At 39.6% G+C, this 20,422-nt stretch overlaps 1 protein-coding gene across 1 annotated transcript; it reads right to left on the minus strand.

The window, feature by feature from the left end:
• Positions 1-240: 240 nt before the first annotated feature.
• On the minus strand, positions 241-13,822 carry LOC114101904 (keratin-associated protein 9-1-like). The gene is made up of 3 exons (XM_071603852.1): positions 13,372-13,822; positions 5,808-5,977; positions 241-654 (listed from the first exon to the last, which is right to left on the minus strand). Exons 1-3 carry the CDS (start codon positions 13,820-13,822, stop codon positions 241-243), a joined length of 1,035 nt encoding a protein of 344 aa, XP_071459953.1.
• Between the last annotated feature and the right edge of the window lie 6,600 nt (positions 13,823-20,422).

Here is a 20,422-nt window from a genome sequence, read left to right on the forward strand (position 1 = left end):
GACAACACCTTGCCATCAAAGATATATTAAGCAGGCACAAGATGCACATGGCCTAAGGAAGAAGAGGACAGGAGTGGAGTGGTCTGCACTCCCTTGAGGTGATTCACATGCTGTTACAGGGGTGACTGTGAATTTCTGGTGACAGCTTGATGATCTTCAGCCAGGTAAGAAGAGAGTTCTTGCAGGAAAGGAAAGGCAGCTAACAGGAGTCTGTGCAAACCTTGGTCCTTAGGGGGTTGATCACGGGCAGCAAGGCTGGCAGCAGGTGTCCACACAGCAGCAGGGCTGGCAGCAGATGCTGCAGCAGCTGGGGCCACAGGTTGGTTTGCAGCAGGTAGTCCTGCAGCAGATGGTTTCACAGCAAGTTGGGGGACAGCAGGGCTGGCAGCAGGGAATGATGCAGCAGCTGGGGCAGCAGCAAGGCTCACAGCAGGGTGTGCTGCAGCAGCTGACCACAAAGGCTGGTTTGCAGCAGGTGGTTTTACAGCAAGCTGGGGGACAGCAGCTGTCACAGGTGGTTTTAATACAGCAGCTGGGTGCACAGCAGCTGGGTGGACAGCAGGGTGTGCTGCAGCAGCTGGTGACACAGGCTGGTTTCCAGCAGGTGGTCTTGCAGCAGGTGGTCCTGCAGCAGGTAGGCTGGCAGCAAGGGGAAAAGCAGGAGCCGGCCATGGTGTGAGGTGTGGAGGGTGGGATCCTGTTCACAGGTGAGTGGGTTTGCACAATATGGTGACTCCTTGCCATTGGGCTCTTTTATCCTAGGGGCCTCCAAAGTTTGGGCCAATCAGCAGCCATTCACCTTGTTGTTGTTTATGTTATTTTCCATATTCAGTTTATGTTTGTTAAGGAAGTTATACTGTAAATGTAATGAGTGTTGTGAAAGTGTTTAATCTGTTTCTTAAGAGGGCCTAACTCACAGGAACTGTTTCCAGATGAAAGGAAGACAGTCACCTCATTAGCATCTTTGGTGCTCTGAGCATCATTTGGGTCATGTGGTGGCTCCTGCTGCCCTGGGAGGGTCAGGGAAGTTGTTCCTCTGGAGATTTGTGTTTTGGGGCTGTATTCAGATTAGGGAGTGTCTATGGGAGGAGCTTCTGTATTCACAGAGATGAACAGAACACGTGTTTATCCAGAGCATCCTGACCAAAGACTCCTAGAGGCATCTGTCTCTGTCCCAGCTCTCCCACCTGTGTGTCCCAGGTGTATCCAAGGTACACCTTAAGAGGATGTTGGACACGTGGTTTTCCATAGCAGAGCAGAACCGGAATGTGAGAGCAGATGCAGCAGCAGTACATGGTGAAGAGCCAGGTATGATGGGTGTGTGGATGACCATCTGTCCTGTTATCCAGTCCTGAGGGCTCACCAGGATGAGCCTCTGGGACACTCTGCCACACTAGCCTTGCAGACTATGCCAGTCAGGATGAGCAGGTCACTGTGGTCCCCACCAGCATGCCAGCAGAGTCGGTGATTCTTGGGTCAGGGATCTTTCTGTTTTTCCTGTCTCTGCCTCTCTGTTTCTTTCTCCTCCCTTCTCATCTATCTATTGTTTTCTTGCCTTCTTTCTATTCCATGAGGAAATTATCTCAGGTGAGATGGTACCTAATTTTATCTGTGAGGAATCTTGTATTTAAAACGTTTTTACTTCTACCATTCCATCCAAAATAATGCATGTTATTACTTTCCCACTTGATATAATATCCTAATGTGAATGCATGCATGTCACTATTAGTGGGTTAGGAAACGGACATGAACTTTGTTCCCTACAAATCATATCCTCTCACTCATCCCCTAAGAGGGCAGATTCCTCTCTTGACTTGTCACCTTTTGGAGCAGTTTTGGCTTTCTTCAACTCTTAGGTTCTTCAGGATGGTAGAAGTATTGGATCTCCTTATGAGTGTGAGATTCATCAGTATAGTTATCTACAGTCTGTTCATTCTCAGTGCCGTAAAATTTCCACTGAGTGAAATTGACACAATTTATTTGTTGGTTGTCCTCTAGATGAGCATGTGGCTTTCTTTTAAAAATTTTCTTTATTGGTGTGTGGCTCATATAAATGTTTTTGCACAGAGCCTGTGGTCATGCAAATGATATTTCTGGTGGATGCAATCCTGGGCATAGAATTGTTCATACAATTCTCATATTGAAAGATTTATTCTTTTCTTTGTGGCTGAATTATCCATGTTCTCTCAATTTTTTTTTCTTCACCATTTTATTTTGGGGAGATTCACGCTGGTGGATTAGAGCTAGGCTACCTTTCCAGTTGCTTGCTGGGTCAAGATTCAAGCAGAGAACGTACTTCTTATTAGCCAGTTGGGTGGATGAAGGAATTCTTTGTAATTCACCACTGAACAGTCAGACTCAGAAATTCAGATGCATTGAACAATGAACTAGGAAGTGTGTAGCTGGTTGTGGTAACAGCACTGGTTTACTGCAGATAAAGTATGTGTGTGTGTGTGTGGGAGAGAGAGAGAGAGAGAGAGAGAGAGAGAGAGAGAGAGAGAGGAGAGAGAGAGAGAGAAGAGAAGAGAAGAGAAGAGAAGAGAGAGAGAGCAAGAGCGAGCAACATAGCAGGCAAATTTGGCACAGAAAAACAACATGATGTTAGCTGATCCAGAGGCTGCACAGCCAACTGTGTTTGGAAGGTGCTCTGTGTTTCATAACTAGTAAATGGAGAGCTGAGGAAGGAGTCATCTTGAGGAGGCCACGCCGCAGCTTGCTTGTGCAGTAGCTCGGAAGACCATTGCAAACCTTGTGGTACAGTCCAGCCAAGCACCTACCACCTCTTTCCCTGGAGTCTGGTGGCTCATGTGAGCAGCTGAAGCTGAAAGGTAGGAGTGATCACTTTCAGGAATTCAGTCTGGGAAGGCTTGGGCAGCGGAATGCGTGAGAATTGGGGATGGTTGGCTCCCCTGCTCTGTGAATATTGTTATCAGGGGCTCCTGATATCCAGGTTCCCAGCATCGATCAGCATCTGCCCAGTTCTAGGGGTGTGTTGATCTAATCTCTCCAGAACAGATGTCTCCAAAAAATTCTCTAAAGCTTAATTAGAGCTAAGCCCCAGCCACGGGACCTCCCCACTTAGAGCTCTGTAGCAGCCTTGATCAGCAATGCTCTGATCAATGTGATGAAAAGTCTGGAGAACGTTCCAATGTTAGAACAACCTTGAGTTTATGAAAACAATTTAATGTGGTCATGATCACATGCATATGAGACACTGGATTTCACTCAGTTCTATTCTCAGCAGGATCTATTCTGATTGGCATTCTACAAATTTATTCTTCCGTTTTCACTGTGTTTCCTCCACCTTCTCTCATGAAGTGAGTTTCAAAGGAGCTGAGATTGCTACTCTCTTGACATAATTTGGCCTCAATGCAACTCCATGTCCCGCACTTCTGAAAGCTCTCTCCTGCCAGTAGATTGCACTATGTCAGTGCTCTGACAATGCCTGGGCAAAGAGATCTACAGTGTTGTTTTCATTTGGTGCACTAGGAAACTCCAAGCCTTCTTTTCCGAAGCACACACCATGGGGAGGAATTCTCAGGAGTCTCTTGAATACAAACTGGTAGTTTCATATCACCTGAACAAAGTTCAATCCATTTATTAAAAATGATAATTGCCATTTCTAGACCAAGATTGTGTCATTCTGCAGAATACGAATGAGGAAGTGTTGTAAGCCCTCAACTCAAATGATTGAAAGAGTAATTTACTTGCAGATTAAGCGAGTATTGGCTCAACCCACTGAAGAGAAGCAGGGGAGGTTGTCACTGGGAAACATAATCAGGAAGCTGGTGATACCAGTTTGTCTCATGTGAACACAGACTTTTCACTGGGCTTATATCTCAGTTGTGAATTTGGAGGCTCGAAGTATTGAAGCAGATAACACTAATGAATCTGAAAATGTAGCTGGACTTGTAAGGCATGTCATATCCTAAATGACTCTAAATGTTATGTCAAGGGAAAGTTTGCACAAAGAAATTGGGGACATCACATTTTGAGGTGACCACTCAGATGCCACAGGACATGCCACCAAGGGAGAGGAGATCATTCTTGGAATGTGGAACTTCAAAGTGACATTAGCAGGAGCAGAGTCCATTCATTGAGGGCAAAGAGAAAGATTGGCTTAAAGATTAGTAGCATTTCCCTAGCTTGGTTGAGGATTTTGTGAAAATAAATATTTCTTTTTAAAGACAGTGGGGTGGTCCACCATGGATGTTTGGAGGCATGACCATGACAGAAAGGAGAGATGGAAACATTGGCAGTGTCTAATTGAACATAGCACAGGGCAGGTACATTATTCTTTGATTTTGTAGTCCATTAGGCAAGACAAAGTGTTTTATCCCAATTGCATAAGATGTCAGTAAACAGAGGCATATCATCCTAACATTGCAATCATTGTAGTATTGGAATATTGTTTCTGGATATTCTACAAAGTACCGAATGCAGTAAGGGTTTTGACAAGGTTGGAGAGAAATTAGAAACCTGCAACAGGGGAGAGAATTTCTCATGATGCAGAAGCCATGGAAATTAGTGCAGAGTTTCTTGAAAGAATCAGCCATAGAAATACCATTCAATCTAGCAATCCTGCCTCCAGGTACTTAGGGGATGATAAATGGGATGATCAACTTGAAATGATATCAGCACTCTCATGTTCAAGGCAGTATTGTGAACAACTGTAAGGTGGGTGTGGAAGAAATCCTAACATCTTTTGGTGAAGGAATGGATAAAGAAAATATGGCAGAAACACACACTGGAATAATATTCAGGCTTAAAAAAGAAGGCAATCGTTCCTCATGTACTAATGTGGATGAACTTTAGCTCTCTCTCCCTTCAATGAACTAGACCAAATATAGAAGGACAAACAACATGACTCTACCTATATGAGGTATGTAAAATAGGTCAACTTAGATAAGAAAAAAATGGAGTGGTGGATTCCAGAGGCTGGAGTCTGTGGAAGTAGGGAGATGCCTGTCAATAGGTATGCCATTTCAATTATGCAAGATGAGCAACTTCCAGGGATTTGTGGTACAGATTGTATATAGTGACAACTTATCTTTCAGTTAAAAATCTATTAAGCATGTGATTCTCACATCAGGGGTTCTTAGTGTAGGAAAATAAAGACAGACATAATGGAATGAATATTTAGTATTTATTAAGAATTTCTGAAGGATGGTTGTACCCAGGGAGGAATCTAAAGGTGACAATGACAGGAGAACATAGAATACAGGAATCTGGAGAAGAATACCAAAGAAATGATAACTGTAAAGTAAAGGGACAGTGGCACACAGCTATGGAATTCTGAATATGTGTATTCCTGTGTTTCTTAGATGGAGAGCTAAAGTTCTTGTGTTTCTTAGATGGAGAGGTAAAGTTCTTGGTTTTATAATTTTAACCAAGATCACACTTCCCCATCAAGGATCGTGAAGCAGGGTCAAGATGCACAAGGCATAAGGAAGGAGAGGAAGAGGTTAAAGAGTCTGCATTCTCTCAAGGTCATTCACAGGGTCTTATGTTGGAGCCAGTGAATAGAATTTCTGGTGCCAGTATGATAGTTTTCAGTGAAGGTTAAAAGAAACTTCCTGCAGGTTAGGAAGAGTTTATGCAGGCAAACTTTGTGGAGTTGATCATGGGCAGCAAGGCTGACAGAAGCTGCACATACAGCAGAAGGGCTGGCAGCAGGGTGTGCTGCAGCAGCGGGTCACGTGGGATTTTTTGGAGCAGGTGGTCCTGCAACAAATGGTTTGAGAGCAAGTAGGAGGGCAGCAGGGCTGGCAGCAGGGAAAGATGCAGCAACTGGAGCAGCAGCAAGGCTCACAGCAGCTAGGTTTACAGCAGGGTGTGCTGCAGCAGCTGACCACACAGGTTGGTTTGCAGCAGGTGGTCTTGCAGCAGGTAGTTTCACAGCAAGTTGGGGGACAGCAAGGCTGGCAGCAGGTGGTCTTGCAGCAGGTGGTCCTGCAGCAGGTAGGCTTGCAGCAAGAGGAGCGGGCCATGGTTTGAGCTGTGGAGGGTGGGATCCTGTTCACAGGTGAGTGAGTTTGCACAATATGAGGACTACTTGAAAATCCGGCTCTTTTATCCCAGGAGCCTCCAAATTTTGAACCAATCATCAGCCCATTTCCTTCTAGTTGTTATTGTTATTTTCCGTATTTGGCTTGTGTTTGTCTACAAAAATTTGCTATGCAAATGTGATGAGTATTGTAAACGTGTTTAATCTGTTTCTTAAGAGCTTGTAACTCACAAGAACTGTTTCCAGATGAAAGGAAGGCAGTCACTTCATTAGCATCCTTGGTGCTTTGAGCATCATTTTGGTCATGTGGTGGCTCCTGGTGCCCTGGGGGGTCAGCTCTTGTTCTAGAATATTTTTGCTTTGTCTGTATTCAGATTAGGAAGTGTCTATGGGAGGAGCGTGATGCTGCTATATTCACAGTGAGGAAGCACACATGTGTTCATCCAGAGGATCCTGCCCCAAGGCTGGTTGAGGCCTCTGTCTCTGTACCAGGTCTTCCACATGTGGAAGAGGATGGTTGGCATGTGGTCTTCCATAGCAGAACAGGACCAGAAAGTGAGGGTAGAAACAGAAGCTTCACATGGGATGAGACAGGTATGGATGGATGTGTGGGTGGCCATCGGTCCTGTTTTATCCAGTACTGGAGGGCTCCCCGGGATGAGCCTGTGGGACTTTCTTCCACATGAGCTTTGCAGACCCAGGAAAACCAGGATGATCAGGTGAATCTGTTTCTCATCTGGGCACCAGTGGACTCTGTGATCCTAGGTCAGGACTTTCCTCTGTCTTTCCCTCTTTCCTTTTATCCATGTCTCTTGTCTCTTTCTCTCCCCTCTTTTCTCATTTCCTGTGCTGCTTTTTTGCCTTCTAATCAATTTCATGAGGGAATTAAGATTAGGTGATATGGTTCCTGATTTATCTATGAAGACTAATGCATTTGAAAATATATTTAGATCTCCCATTCTATTCCAGAGGAAACAATTTATGAGTTTCCAGGTTGGTAATGTATTCTAAAGTGAATGTATTCCCTGCCGCTATCACCAGGTTAGGAAATAGAAATAATCCCATTGCCTACAAACCACATCCTCTCACTCATCCCCAAAGGGTGCTAGTTAATCATTCTGTTGACTTGTAATCTCAGTCAGTTTTTGCTTTTCTCCATTTTAGGATCATCAAAAGAATAGAGTAGGTAGGTCTCTATATTAGGAGTGTGACACTCATTATATGATTCTCTTCAGATTGTTCATTCTCAGTGTGTAATATTTACAATGAAGAACTTGACACAATTTGCTTGTTTGTTGTCCTCTAGATGAACATGTAGCTTGTCTGTAGCTTGGGACTACTCAAATTTGTGCTGTTATTAAGTGATTTTGCAGAGTCTGGGCTCACATGTATAAACATTTCTGGTGGATACACAACTAAGTATAGGATTGTTTATAGAATTCCCAGGGGGGAAGATTTATTCCCCTCTTTGTGGAGGCCTTCTCCACATTTCACTGGATTTCTCCTTAGATATATAATTATGTACACACGTTGCATGTTCCAATTCAAAGCTTAAATTTTCACTGCATCATTAGTATTGACAATGTTCCAATTTCTTATGTGTTCCTTATATTCGAACACTCTGATGATTTCTAGTACCACATTGTAGATTTTTTAGGGGAGGAGCAAATGGTCAGGCAGTCATGTCATGAACGAGAACATTCGTTTGGCTCACTTTAGCATAGTCTTTCTATTTTTCATTTTTCTTGCCTTGGCCCAGCGGTAGATCCTCTAGTACAATTGTGTAGCAGATGGGTACTTTTGTACAATCTCAGCATAGAAAGGAGAGCTCTCAACATTTCCCCATTACATGTGGTCCTCCTTGTCCTTTAAAGTTCTGGTAGAACTCAGTTGAGAATTGATCTGTTCCTGGACTATTCTTTGTTGAAAGGCTTTGAATTGCTGCTTTAATCTTAATGCTCAACATTGGCCTTCTTAGGTTTTCTATAGCCTTAGTTAAATTTGGGTAGATCATATGTGCCTAAACATGTTAACATCTTACATATTTTCCAGCTTATTGAAGTATTATTTTCAAAATAGGTCCTAATGAACATCTGTATTACAGAAATATCTGTGGTAATAACTCCTTTTCATCTCTCATTTTATTGATTTAGGTCTTCTCTTTCTTTTGGTGAGTTTGGTTAAGATTGTATCAATTTTATTTACGTTTTAAAAGAATTAATTCTTTGGTGCAGTGATCTTTGTAATTTTTTTAAATTATCAATTTTATTTCTCATCTTTATTATTTGCTGTCTTTTATAGTTTTTAGAATTTGTTTATTTGTGCTTTTCTAGTGTCTTGAGATGTAACATTAGATTCTGGGATCTCTCTCTCTTTTTTTTTAAATGTAAGCACTCAATGCTATAAACTTTCCCCTTAGAACTGCCTTCATACTATCCCAGAAATTTTGAAATGTTTTAATACTGTTCTCATTTGTTCCTAAGAACTGTTTGATTTCTCTCTGAATTTATTCTTTGACATATAACTGTTTCAAAAGTTCATCAATTAATCACCATGTGTTAAAATGGTTTATGTTTTATACTTTGCTATTGATTTCTAATTTCACTTCAGTATGACCTGACAGTATGGAAGAAATTATCTCAATTTACTTTTTGTCCTAAAATATGCTAAATTTTAAAAGTGATTCCATGTGTGGGTAAGAAGAAAGTCAGTGTGGTTGCTGATGGATGAAATATTCTAGAGTTGTTCATTAGGTCCATTTGATTGACAGTATGCCTAAATTCTGAAGATTCTTTCCTTGGTTTATTCTGTATGACCTGTCTATTGGTGAGAGAATTGTGTTGAAATCATCCACTATTATTGTATTGGGGTCTATTTGAGTAGGGGTGCACTGATATTTGGGTCATAAATATTTACAAATCTTATATCTTGTTGGATGATTCTCTTAACCAATAAGAAGTGCCCTTCTTTTTCTCTTCAGATTAATTTCAATTTGAAATCTACTTTGCCAGATATGAGCATAGCTACTTCTGCTTGCTTTCATTCTCCATTTGCTTGGTATATCTTTTTCATATTTTCACCTTCAGCTTATGGATGTCTATGACTGTAAGGTGAGTGTCTTGTAAGAAAAAAATAGTTGGGTCTTGGGTTTTAATCTTCTCTACCAATCTATGTCTTCTGATTGGAGAGCTGAGACTACTTACATTCAATGTTATAATAGAGAGATTAGTTTTATTTACTGCCATATTAATTTATTATGAATTTGCTTCAATCTTGATTCTCCTTTACTGAGTATTCTCCTAGTGAGATTCATCCATTTCCTGGCTCTGATATTTTATTTCATTGCTGCTTATAATGCATCATTATGTGTGTTCTGTAGTGCTGGTTTACTGTTATAAATTCTATTAGTTTCTTATTATCATGGAAGGTTTTATTTCATCTTTAATGCTGAAGAATAGCTTTTTCTGAATGTAGCAATCTTATTTAGCAACCATTATCTTCAGAACCTGGTAAATATTAATCTAAGCCCTCTCAACTTTTGGAGCCTGGGCTGTGAGCTTAGAAGAAGCTTATCTCAGAGTATAAACTGCTCTTTTTCTATTACTGCTTTTAAAATTCTATCCTTATTCTGTATATTCATTTTTAAGTATAATGTTCCTTGATGAGGATATGATTTGATCTTGTCTATTGGGGTTATAATGTCTCTTCTATTTGGATTTTCACCTTATTCCTAAGGTTTGGGAAATTATCTGATAGCTCCATGCTGAAAAGAGTTTGCATTCCTTTACTTTGTATCTTAATGTCTTATTTTATGCCAAGGATTCTTAGTTTTGTTCCCTTAATGTTGTCCCAGATTTCTTGTATGTTCTTGCTCATGGTCTCTAACTATTTTTCTTCATTGTTGACTTTGTTTTCAGGATTATACTCTTTGCCTGTGAGACCTGAAAATCTGTCCTCTATGTGGTCCAATGTACTGATGATCCTTTCTACTGAAAACAGAACAAAACAAAACAAAACATTTTTTGGTAGTAGAGATTGAGCCCAGGGGTGCTTAATCACTGAGCAACATTACCAGCCCTTTTAATTTTAATTTTTAAATTTTAAGACAAGGTTTTGCTAAGCTGCTTAGAGCCTTGCTTATTTGCAGAATCTAGCTTTTAATTTGTGATTCTCCTGCCTCAGCCTCCCAAATTCTAGGATGACAGGTGTGTGCCACCATGTCAGGCTGTATTTTCAATTTGATTTATTGAGTTTTTCACTTTCAGTGTTTCTATATGTTTATTTTTCTTTCATTATCTCTGTCTCTTTATTGAAATGATCTGCCACTTCCTATTTTTCCTCTTAGTTCATTCCTTAGATGTACTTTTAGTTCATTAAACATTGTAACTATCATCTTTTTCTGATCTTCCTCTACTGAGGTGTCAATGGGGTCAATTTTTCTCATGTTCTGAGCTATTTGAAGTAACATGCTCTCCTGTATTGTTAGTATTTCTACCCACCTGCTTGTATTACTTACTATTGCTTCTACATTTATATAAAGGGCTTTGGGTGAACTGCTTTCCCTTTACTATATTATGTGCCCTGGGTTAGATGAGAATCTTGTCAATATTGTCACTCAGTTTGACCGTGGTAATATGTTCAGGCTTTAGCACCACATTGAGAGGAGGTATCAATCCCATGATTATAAGTCCTTTGCAACCAAGCCATATACTAATAAACCTTAAAAAATTTATTGAGCATGTTCTTCTGCAGTCCACTGATATGATTGGAAATGGAAGTGAACTTTTTTTTTTCATAAGTTGAGAAATTAGGTAATAAGAAAAGTAAAATTGCTTTTAAACTATTTTTGGCTTTCTGGTCAGGTATTCTCTCGGTGCTTTGATTCTGGATTGTGAAAAAGTCAAGACATATTGCCTATTTCCACTCCCCCCATCTTCTGAGAGCCTATTTATTTATTTACTCATTTGTTTGTTTTGTGAGTTTTTTTTTTTTTAAATAAAGTTGGTTCTTTCTAAGTTTCAGACACTGTACAGTTTGTTTTTTTCTCAAGTCTGACCCAAAGTGATCCAACTTGTTAGGAGAGTCCGTATGCAGATTTTCACTCCCTTCTTGCCCTACTGGTTCTGATGCATCCCTCCTTTTGGTAGCCTCAGACCATGTGGAGAGGAGAGTAGGATGTGTCAGCCTTTCTCCAGCCCTTTTAAGGTTTGAAAGGAGTGACTCAGGGGTCACCAGATTTGGTGTGAATTTAATTGGTCTCAGTTTCCCAACCACCCCATTATTGGCCAGGCTCCTTTTCCCACAGCTCTGATTGCCCGTTTGAAGGGAAAGAGTCCTTGACTCTTCTCTGCTTAGTAGACTGTTTTTCAGGCTGTGTTGCTGTTTTGATTCACTCTTAAGGAGCTGCTATGATGATATAGATTCCACTGATCCACCTTATTCCATTCCCCAAAGGGATAAACTAAACAGATGAAAAGGATCTTAAAAATACAGTTCATTAAGAGTTTAGAAATTAGAGTATGAAGTCAAAAGGAAGAGAGAATATCCAAAGGGGAGAAAGTTAAAGAGAGGTAGCATGTGGGGCCATAAAGAGGGAGGAGAAGGAGGAGGAGAAGATGAAGAAGGAGGAGGAGAAACATTTACAAGGATGTGGAGAAATTCAAACCCTGCTATACTGGAGGGGATATTTAATGATGCAGGAGCCATAGAAATTGTTATATAGCTTTCTCACACAGACACAGATGTTCTGTATGATCCAGCAACCATACCCCTGGGTATTTAGGGGAAAGAATGAGATCAGAAGCTTCTAGATACATTAGCATTATCATGTTCAAGGGAGCCACTCGGAACAAAAACCTAGCTTGGAAACAACCCAAATATCTATTGATGGAAGAATGGGTCAAAAGAATATGGAAAAATCCTACACTAGAATGCTCTTCAGGCTTAAAAAAGAGGGAAATTCTCCCCTATGTGCATGGGCCATAGGCTTCTCTCCCAATGAATTAATGAAGGACAAATTCTACAGGGGTTCCACCTATATATGCAGTATGTAAAATGAATCAACTCAGATAAGAAAAGAACAGATTGGTGGTTTTCAGGGAGATCAAAGTGGGACTTGCATATAAATAGATATGCCATATCCATTATGGAAGATGAATAACTTCTAGGGATCTTTGGTATAGAGTAAGATAAAATGACAATGTATTTGCACTTAAAAATCTATTTAGCCCTCGATTTTCACCTCAGGGTCTCATAGCACAGGCAAATAAAAAGAGATAATATGTTGAAGGGTATCTAGATTGGTTCCATAGTTTAGCTATTGTGAATTGATCTGCTATAACCATTATGTGGCTGTGTCACTGTAATATGCTGATTTTAAGTCCTTTGGGTAGAAACTGAGGAGTGGGTTAGCTGGGAAAAGTTTTGTTCTATTCCATGTTTTCCAAGTGAATAAAAAATGTATATATACACAATGGAATATTACCTATTAAAGAAGAATGAAATTATGGCATTTGAAGGCAAATACATAGAGCTGGAGAATATCATGCTAGTAAAATAAGCCAATACCCAAACACCAAAGGTCAAATGTTTGCTCTGATATGTGGATGCTAATTCACAATAAGGGGGAAGCTAGAGAAGAATGGATTAGGTAGAGGGGAGTGAAGGGAGGGGAGGGGGATGGGATAAGAAGGATGGTAGAATGAATCAAACATTATTATCCTATATACATATATGATTACACAACGATGTGATTCTACACCATGTGCAGTCAGAAGAATGAGAAGTTATACTCCATCTATGTATGAGTCAAAATGCATTCTACTGTCATGTATAACTAATTATAACAAATAAAAAAGATAGACAATATGGAATGAATAAAGGTCCAGTTTTTATTAAGAATCTATGAAATTTTTGGCAGTACTTAGGCAGGCAACTGAAGGTGACTATGATAGAAGAAAGTAGCATACAGAAATATGGAAGAAAATGCAAAAGAAATCATGACTATAATGATGAAGGAACTGTTTTATACAGCTATGTAATTCTTCTAAAGAAGTGTCCTATTTTCTTTACATAGTGAGATAAAGATTTTGGCTCCAGAATTCCAACCAAGATCATAAGACCCCAACAAGGACCTATGAAGATGGTCCAAGTTCACAAGGTGTAAGGAACAAGATGAGAGTGGGGGTGATCTGCATTCTATCAAGGTGATTCACAAGGTCTTACATGAGGGATGATGAACATAATTTCTTATGACACTGTGATTGTTTTAAGCCAAGGTAGGAGGAGAATTGGTGCAAGTAAGGCAACAGGTTGAGAGGAGTTTGTAGACACTGGTGTTTGGGGAGTTGATCACGGGCAGCAAGGACGGCAGCAGCTGCACACACAGCAGCAGGGCTGGCAGCAGGGTTTGCTGCAGCAGCGGATCACATGAGATTTTTTGGAGCAGGTGGTCTTGCAGCAGGTGGTTCTAGAGCAAGAAGGAGGGCAGCAGGGCTGGCAGCAGGGGATGATGCAGCAGCTGGGGCAGCAGCAAGGCTCACAGCAGGGTGTGCTGCAGCAGCTGACCACACAGGTTGGTTTGCAGCAGGTGGTCTTGCAGGAGGTGGTTTCACAGGAAGTTGGAGGAAGGCATGGCTTGCAGCAGCTGGACTCACTGCTGGTTTTACCACTGCAGCTAGAACCACAACAGCTGGGTGGACAGCAGGATGTGCTGCAGCAGGTGTTCTCACAGGCTGGTTTCCAGCAGGTGGTCTTGCAACAGGTGGTCCTGCAGCAGGTAGGCTTGCAGCAAGAGGAGCAGCAGGAGCGGGCCATGGTGTGAGCTGTGGAGGGTGGGATCCTGTTCACAGGTGAGTGAGTTTGCACAATATGAGGACTCCTTGCAATTGGGCTCTTTTATCCTGGGGACCTCCAGCGTTTGGACCAATCAGCAGCTCTTGACCTTGTTGTTTTTTATGTTATTTTCCATACTTAGTTTGCGTTTTTCAGGAAGAATTTGCTATGCAAATGTGATGAGTATTGTGTATGTGTTTAATCTGTTTCTTAAGAGCGTGTAACTCACAAGAACTGTTTCCAGATGAAAGGAAGACAAGTCACTTCATTAGCATCCTTGGTGCTCTGAGCATCATTTTGGTCATGTGGTGGCTCCTACTGCCCTGGGAGGGTCAGCACTTGTTCTAGAATATTTTTGCTTTGTCTATATTCAGATTAGGAAGTGACTGTGGGAGGAGCATGATGCTGCTGTATTCACAGTGAGGAACCACTCACGTGTTCATCCAGAGGATCCTGACTCAGGGCTGGTTGAGGCCTCTGGCTCTGTACCAGGTCTTCCACGTGTGTGTCTCCAGGCATTTTGGAAGAGGATGGTTGGCATGTGGTCTTCCATAGCAGAACAGGACCAGAAAGTGAGGGTAAAAGCAGAAGCTGCACATGGGGATGAGACAGGTATGGATGGATGTGTGGGTGGCCATTGGTCCTGTTGTATCCAGTACTGAGGGCTCCCCAGGATGAGCCTGTGGGACTTTCTTCCACATGAGCTTTGAAGACCCAGTAAAACCAGGATGATCAGGTGAATCTGTTTCTCATCTGGGCACCAGTGGACTCTGTGATCCTAGGTCAGGACTTTCCTCTGTCTTTCCCTCTTTCCTTTTATCCATGTCTCTTGTCTCTTTCTCTCCCCTCTTTTCTCATTTCCTGTGCTGCTTTTTTGCCTTCTAATCAATTTCATGAGGGAATTAAGATTAGGTGATATGGTTCCTGATTTATCTATGAGGACTAATGCATTTGAAAATATGTTTAGATCTCCCATTCTATTCCAGAGGAAACAATTTATGAGTTTCCAGGTTGGTAATGTATTCTAAAGTGAATGTATTCCCTGCCGCTATCACCAGGTTAGGAAATAGAAATAATCCCATTGCCTACAAACCACATCCTCTCACTCATCCCCAAAGGGTGCTAGTTAATCATTCTGTTGACTTGTAATCTCAGTCAATTTTCGCTTTTCTCCATTTTAGGATCATCAAAAGAATAGAGTAGGTAGGTCTCTATATTAGGAGTGTGACACTCATTATATGATTCTCTTCAGATTGTTCATTCTCAGTGTGTAATATTTACAATGAAGAACTTGACACAATTTGCTTGTTTGTTGTCCTCTAGATGAACATGTAGCTTGTCTGTAGCTTGGGACTACTCAAATTTGTGCTGTTATTAAGTGATTTTGCAGAGTCTGGGCTCACATGTATAAACATTTCTGGTGGATACACAACTAAGTATAGGATTGTTTATAGAATTCCCAGGGGGGAAGATTTATTCCCCTCTTTGTGGAGGCCTTCTCCACATTTCACTGGATTTCTCCTTAGATATATAATTATGTACACACGTTGCATGTTCCAATTCAAAGCTTAAATTTTCACTGCATCATTAGTATTGACAATGTTCCAATTTCTTATGTGTTCCTTATATTCGAACACTCTGATGATTTCTAGTACCACATTGTAGATTTTTTAGGGGAGGAGCAAATGGTCAGGCAGTCATGTCATGAACGAGAACATTCGTTTGGCTCACTTTAGCATAGTCTTTCTATTTTTCATTTTTCTTGCCTTGGCCCAGCGGTAGATCCTCTAGTACAATTGTGTAGCAGATGGGTACTTTTGTACAATCTCAGCATAGAAAGGAGAGCTCTCAACATTTCCCCATTACATGTGGTCCTCCTTGTCCTTTAAAGTTCTGGTAGAACTCAGTTGAGAATTGATCTGTTCCTGGACTATTCTTTGTTGAAAGGCTTTGAATTGCTGCTTTAATCTTAATGCTCAACATTGGCCTTCTTAGGTTTTCTATAGCCTTAGTTAAATTTGGGTAGATCATATGTGCCTAAACATGTTAACATCTTACATATTTTCCAGCTTATTGAAGTATTATTTTCAAAATAGGTCCTAATGAACATCTGTATTACAGAAATATCTGTGGTAATAACTCCTTTTCATCTCTCATTTTATTGATTTAGGTCTTCTCTTTCTTTTGGTGAGTTTGGTTAAGATTGTATCAATTTTATTTACGTTTTAAAAGAATTAATTCTTTGGTGCAGTGATCTTTGTAATTTTTTTAAATTATCAATTTTATTTCTCATCTTTATTATTTGCTGTCTTTTATAGTTTTTAGAATTTGTTTATTTGTGCTTTTCTAGTGTCTTGAGATGTAACATTAGATTCTGGGATCTCTCTCTCTTTTTTTTTAAATGTAAGCACTCAATGCTATAAACTTTCCCCTTAGAACTGCCTTCATACTATCCCAGAAATTTTGAAATGTTTTAATACTGTTCTCATTTGTTCCTAAGAACTGTTTGATTTCTCTCTGAATTTATTCTTTGACATATAACTGTTTCAAAAGTTCATCAATTAATCACCATGTGTTAAAATGGTTTATGTTTTATACTTTGCTATTGATTTCTAATTTCACTTCAGTATGACCTGACAGTATGGAAGAAATTATCTCAATTTACTTTTTGTCCTAAAATATGCTAAATTTTAAAAGTGATTCCATGTGTGGGTAAGAAGAAAGTCAGTGTGGTTGCTGATGGATGAAATATTCTAGAGTTGTTCATTAGGTCCATTTGATTGACAGTATGCCTAAATTCTGAAGATTCTTTCCTTGGTTTATTCTGTATGACCTGTCTATTGGTGAGAGAATTGTGTTGAAATCATCCACTATTATTGTATTGGGGTCTATTTGAGTAGGGGTGCACTGATATTTGGGTCATAAATATTTACAAATCTTATATCTTGTTGGATGATTCTCTTAACCAATAAGAAGTGCCCTTCTTTTTCTCTTCAGATTAATTTCAATTTGAAATCTACTTTGCCAGATATGAGCATAGCTACTTCTGCTTGCTTTCATTCTCCATTTGCTTGGTATATCTTTTTCATATTTTCACCTTCAGCTTATGGATGTCTATGACTGTAAGGTGAGTGTCTTGTAAGAAAAAAATAGTTGGGTCTTGGGTTTTAATCTTCTCTACCAATCTATGTCTTCTGATTGGAGAGCTGAGACTACTTACATTCAATGTTATAATAGAGAGATTAGTTTTATTTACTGCCATATTAATTTATTATGAATTTGCTTCAATCTTGATTCTCCTTTACTGAGTATTCTCCTAGTGAGATTCATCCATTTCCTGGCTCTGATATTTTATTTCATTGCTGCTTATAATGCATCATTATGTGTGTTCTGTAGTGCTGGTTTACTGTTATAAATTCTATTAGTTTCTTATTATCATGGAAGGTTTTTATTTCATCTTTAATGCTGAAGAATAGCTTTTTCTGAATGTAGCAATCTTATTTAGCAACCATTATCTTCAGAACCTGGTAAATATTAATCTAAGCCCTCTCAACTTTTGGAGCCTGGGCTGTGAGCTTAGAAGAAGCTTATCTCAGAGTATAAACTGCTCTTTTTCTATTACTGCTTTTAAAATTCTATCCTTATTCTGTATATTCATTTTTAAGTATAATGTTCCTTGATGAGGATATGATTTGATCTTGTCTATTGGGGTTATAATGTCTCTTCTATTTGGATTTTCACCTTATTCCTAAGGTTTGGGAAATTATCTGATAGCTCCATGCTGAAAAGAGTTTGCATTCCTTTACTTTGTATCTTAATGTCTTATTTTATGCCAAGGATTCTTAGTTTTGTTCCCTTAATGTTGTCCCAGATTTCTTGTATGTTCTTGCTCATGGTCTCTAACTATTTTTCTTCATTGTTGACTTTGTTTTCAGGATTATACTCTTTGCCTGTGAGACCTGAAAATCTGTCCTCTATGTGGTTCAATGTACTGATGATCCTTTCTACTGAAAACAGAACAAAACAAAACAAAACATTTTTTGGTAGTAGAGATTGAGCCCAGGGGTGCTTAATCACTGAGCAACATTACCAGCCCTTTTAATTTTAATTTTTAAATTTTAAGACAAGGTTTTGCTAAGCTGCTTAGAGCCTTGCTTATTTGCAGAATCTAGCTTTTAATTTGTGATTCTCCTGCCTCAGCCTCCCAAATTCTAGGATGACAGGTGTGTGCCACCATGTCAGGCTGTATTTTCAATTTGATTTATTGAGTTTTTCACTTTCAGTGTTTCTATATGTTTATTTTTCTTTCATTATCTCTGTCTCTTTATTGAAATGATCTGCCACTTCCTATTTTTCCTCTTAGTTCATTCCTTAGATGTACTTTTAGTTCATTAAACATTGTAACTATCATCTTTTTCTGATCTTCCTCTACTGAGGTGTCAATGGGGTCAATTTTTCTCATGTTCTGAGCTATTTGAAGTAACATGCTCTCCTGTATTGTTAGTATTTCTACCCACCTGCTTGTATTACTTACTATTGCTTCTACATTTATATAAAGGGCTTTGGGTGAACTGCTTTCCCTTTACTATATTATGTGCCCTGGGTTAGATGAGAATCTTGTCAATATTGTCACTCAGTTTGACCGTGGTAATATGTTCAGGCTTTAGCACCACATTGAGAGGAGGTATCAATCCCATGATTATAAGTCCTTTGCAACCAAGCCATATACTAATAAACCTTAAAAAATTTATTGAGCATGTTCTTCTGCAGTCCACTGATATGATTGGAAATGGAAGTGAACTTTTTTTTTTCATAAGTTGAGAAATTAGGTAATAAGAAAAGTAAAATTGCTTTTAAACTATTTTTGGCTTTCTGGTCAGGTATTCTCTCGGTGCTTTGATTCTGGATTGTGAAAAAGTCAAGACATATTGCCTATTTCCACTCCCCCCATCTTCTGAGAGCCTATTTATTTATTTACTCATTTGTTTGTTTTGTGAGTTTTTTTTTTAAATAAAGTTGGTTCTTTCTAAGTTTCAGACACTGTACAGTTTGTTTTTTTCTCAAGTCTGACCCAAAGTGATCCAACTTGTTAGGAGAGTCCGTATGCAGATTTTCACTCCCTTCTTGCCCTACTGGTTCTGATGCATCCCTCCTTTTGGTAGCCTCAGACCATGTGGAGAGGAGAGTAGGATGTGTCAGCCTTTCTCCAGCCCTTTTAAGGTTTGAAAGGAGTGACTCAGGGGTCACCAGATTTGGTGTGAATTTAATTGGTCTCAGTTTCCCAACCACCCCATTATTGGCCAGGCTCCTTTTCCCACAGCTCTGATTGCCCGTTTGAAGGGAAAGAGTCCTTGACTCTTCTCTGCTTAGTAGACTGTTTTTCAGGCTGTGTTGCTGTTTTGATTCACTCTTAAGGAGCTGCTATGATGATATAGATTCCACTGATCCACCTTATTCCATTCCCCAAAGGGATAAACTAAACAGATGAAAAGGATCTTAAAAATACAGTTCATTAAGAGTTTAGAAATTAGAGTATGAAGTCAAAAGGAAGAGAGAATATCCAAAGGGGAGAAAGTTAAAGAGAGGTAGCATGTGGGGTCATAAAGAGGGAGGAGAAGGAGGAGGAGAAGATGAAGAAGGAGGAGGAGAAACATTTACAAGGATGTGGAGAAATTCAAACCCTGCTATACTGGAGGGGATATTTAATGATGCAGGAGCCATAGAAATTGTTATATAGCTTTCTCACACAGACACAGATGTTCTGTATGATCCAGCAACCATACCCCTGGGTATTTAGGGGAAAGAATGAGATCAGAAGCTTCTAGATACATTAGCATTATCATGTTCAAGGGAGCACTCGGAACAAAAATCTAGCTTGGAAACAACCCAAATATCTATTGATGGAAGAATGGGTCAAAAGAATATGGAAAAATCCTACACTAGAATGCTCTTCAGGCTTAAAAAAGAGGGAAATTCTCCCCTATGTGCATGGGCCATAGGCTTCTCTCCCAATGAATTAATGAAGGACAAATTCTACAGGGGTTCCACCTATATATGCAGTATGTAAAATGAATCAACTCAGATAAGAAAAGAACAGAGTGGTGGTTTTCAGGGAGATCAAAGTGGGACTTGCATATAAATAGATATGCCATATCCATTATGGAAGATGAATAACTTCTAGGGATCTTTGGTATAGAGTAAGATAAAATGACAATGTATTTGCACTTAAAAATCTATTTAGCCCTCGATTTTCACCTCAGGGTCTCATAGCACAGGCAAATAAAAAGAGATAATATGTTGAAGGGTATCTAGATTGGTTCCATAGTTTAGCTATTGTGAATTGAGCTGCTATAACCATTATGTGGCTGTGTCACTGTAATATGCTGATTTTAAGTCCTTTGGGTAGAAACTGAGGAGTGGGTTAGCTGGGAAAAGTTTTGTTCTATTCCATGTTTTCCAAGTGAATAAAAAATGTATATATACACAATGGAATATTACCTATTAAAGAAGAATGAAATTATGGCATTTGAAGGCAAATACATAGAGCTGGAGAATATCATGCTAGTAAAATAAGCCAATACC

The sequence above is a fragment of the Marmota flaviventris genome, chromosome 17, assembly GCF_047511675.1.
Source record: "Marmota flaviventris isolate mMarFla1 chromosome 17, mMarFla1.hap1, whole genome shotgun sequence".
Classification (NCBI taxonomy): domain Eukaryota; kingdom Metazoa; phylum Chordata; class Mammalia; order Rodentia; family Sciuridae; genus Marmota; species Marmota flaviventris.

Excerpts from the sequence above, each read along its gene's own strand:
- LOC114101904 (XM_071603852.1), bottom strand. The coding sequence starts at position 13,822 with ATGGCCCGCTCCTGCTGCTCCTCTTGCTGCAAGCCTACCTGCTGCAGG. Across the intron at positions 5,978-13,371 it reads TGTGTGCAGCTGCTGCCGTC|CTTGCTGCAAGCCTACCTGC; the intron begins CTTGCTGCCCGT and ends TGGCCCGCTCCT. Across the intron at positions 655-5,807 it reads GTAAACCTAGCTGCTGTGAG|TCCCCTTGCTGCCAGCCTAC; the intron begins CCTTGCTGCTGC and ends GGCTCCTGCTTT.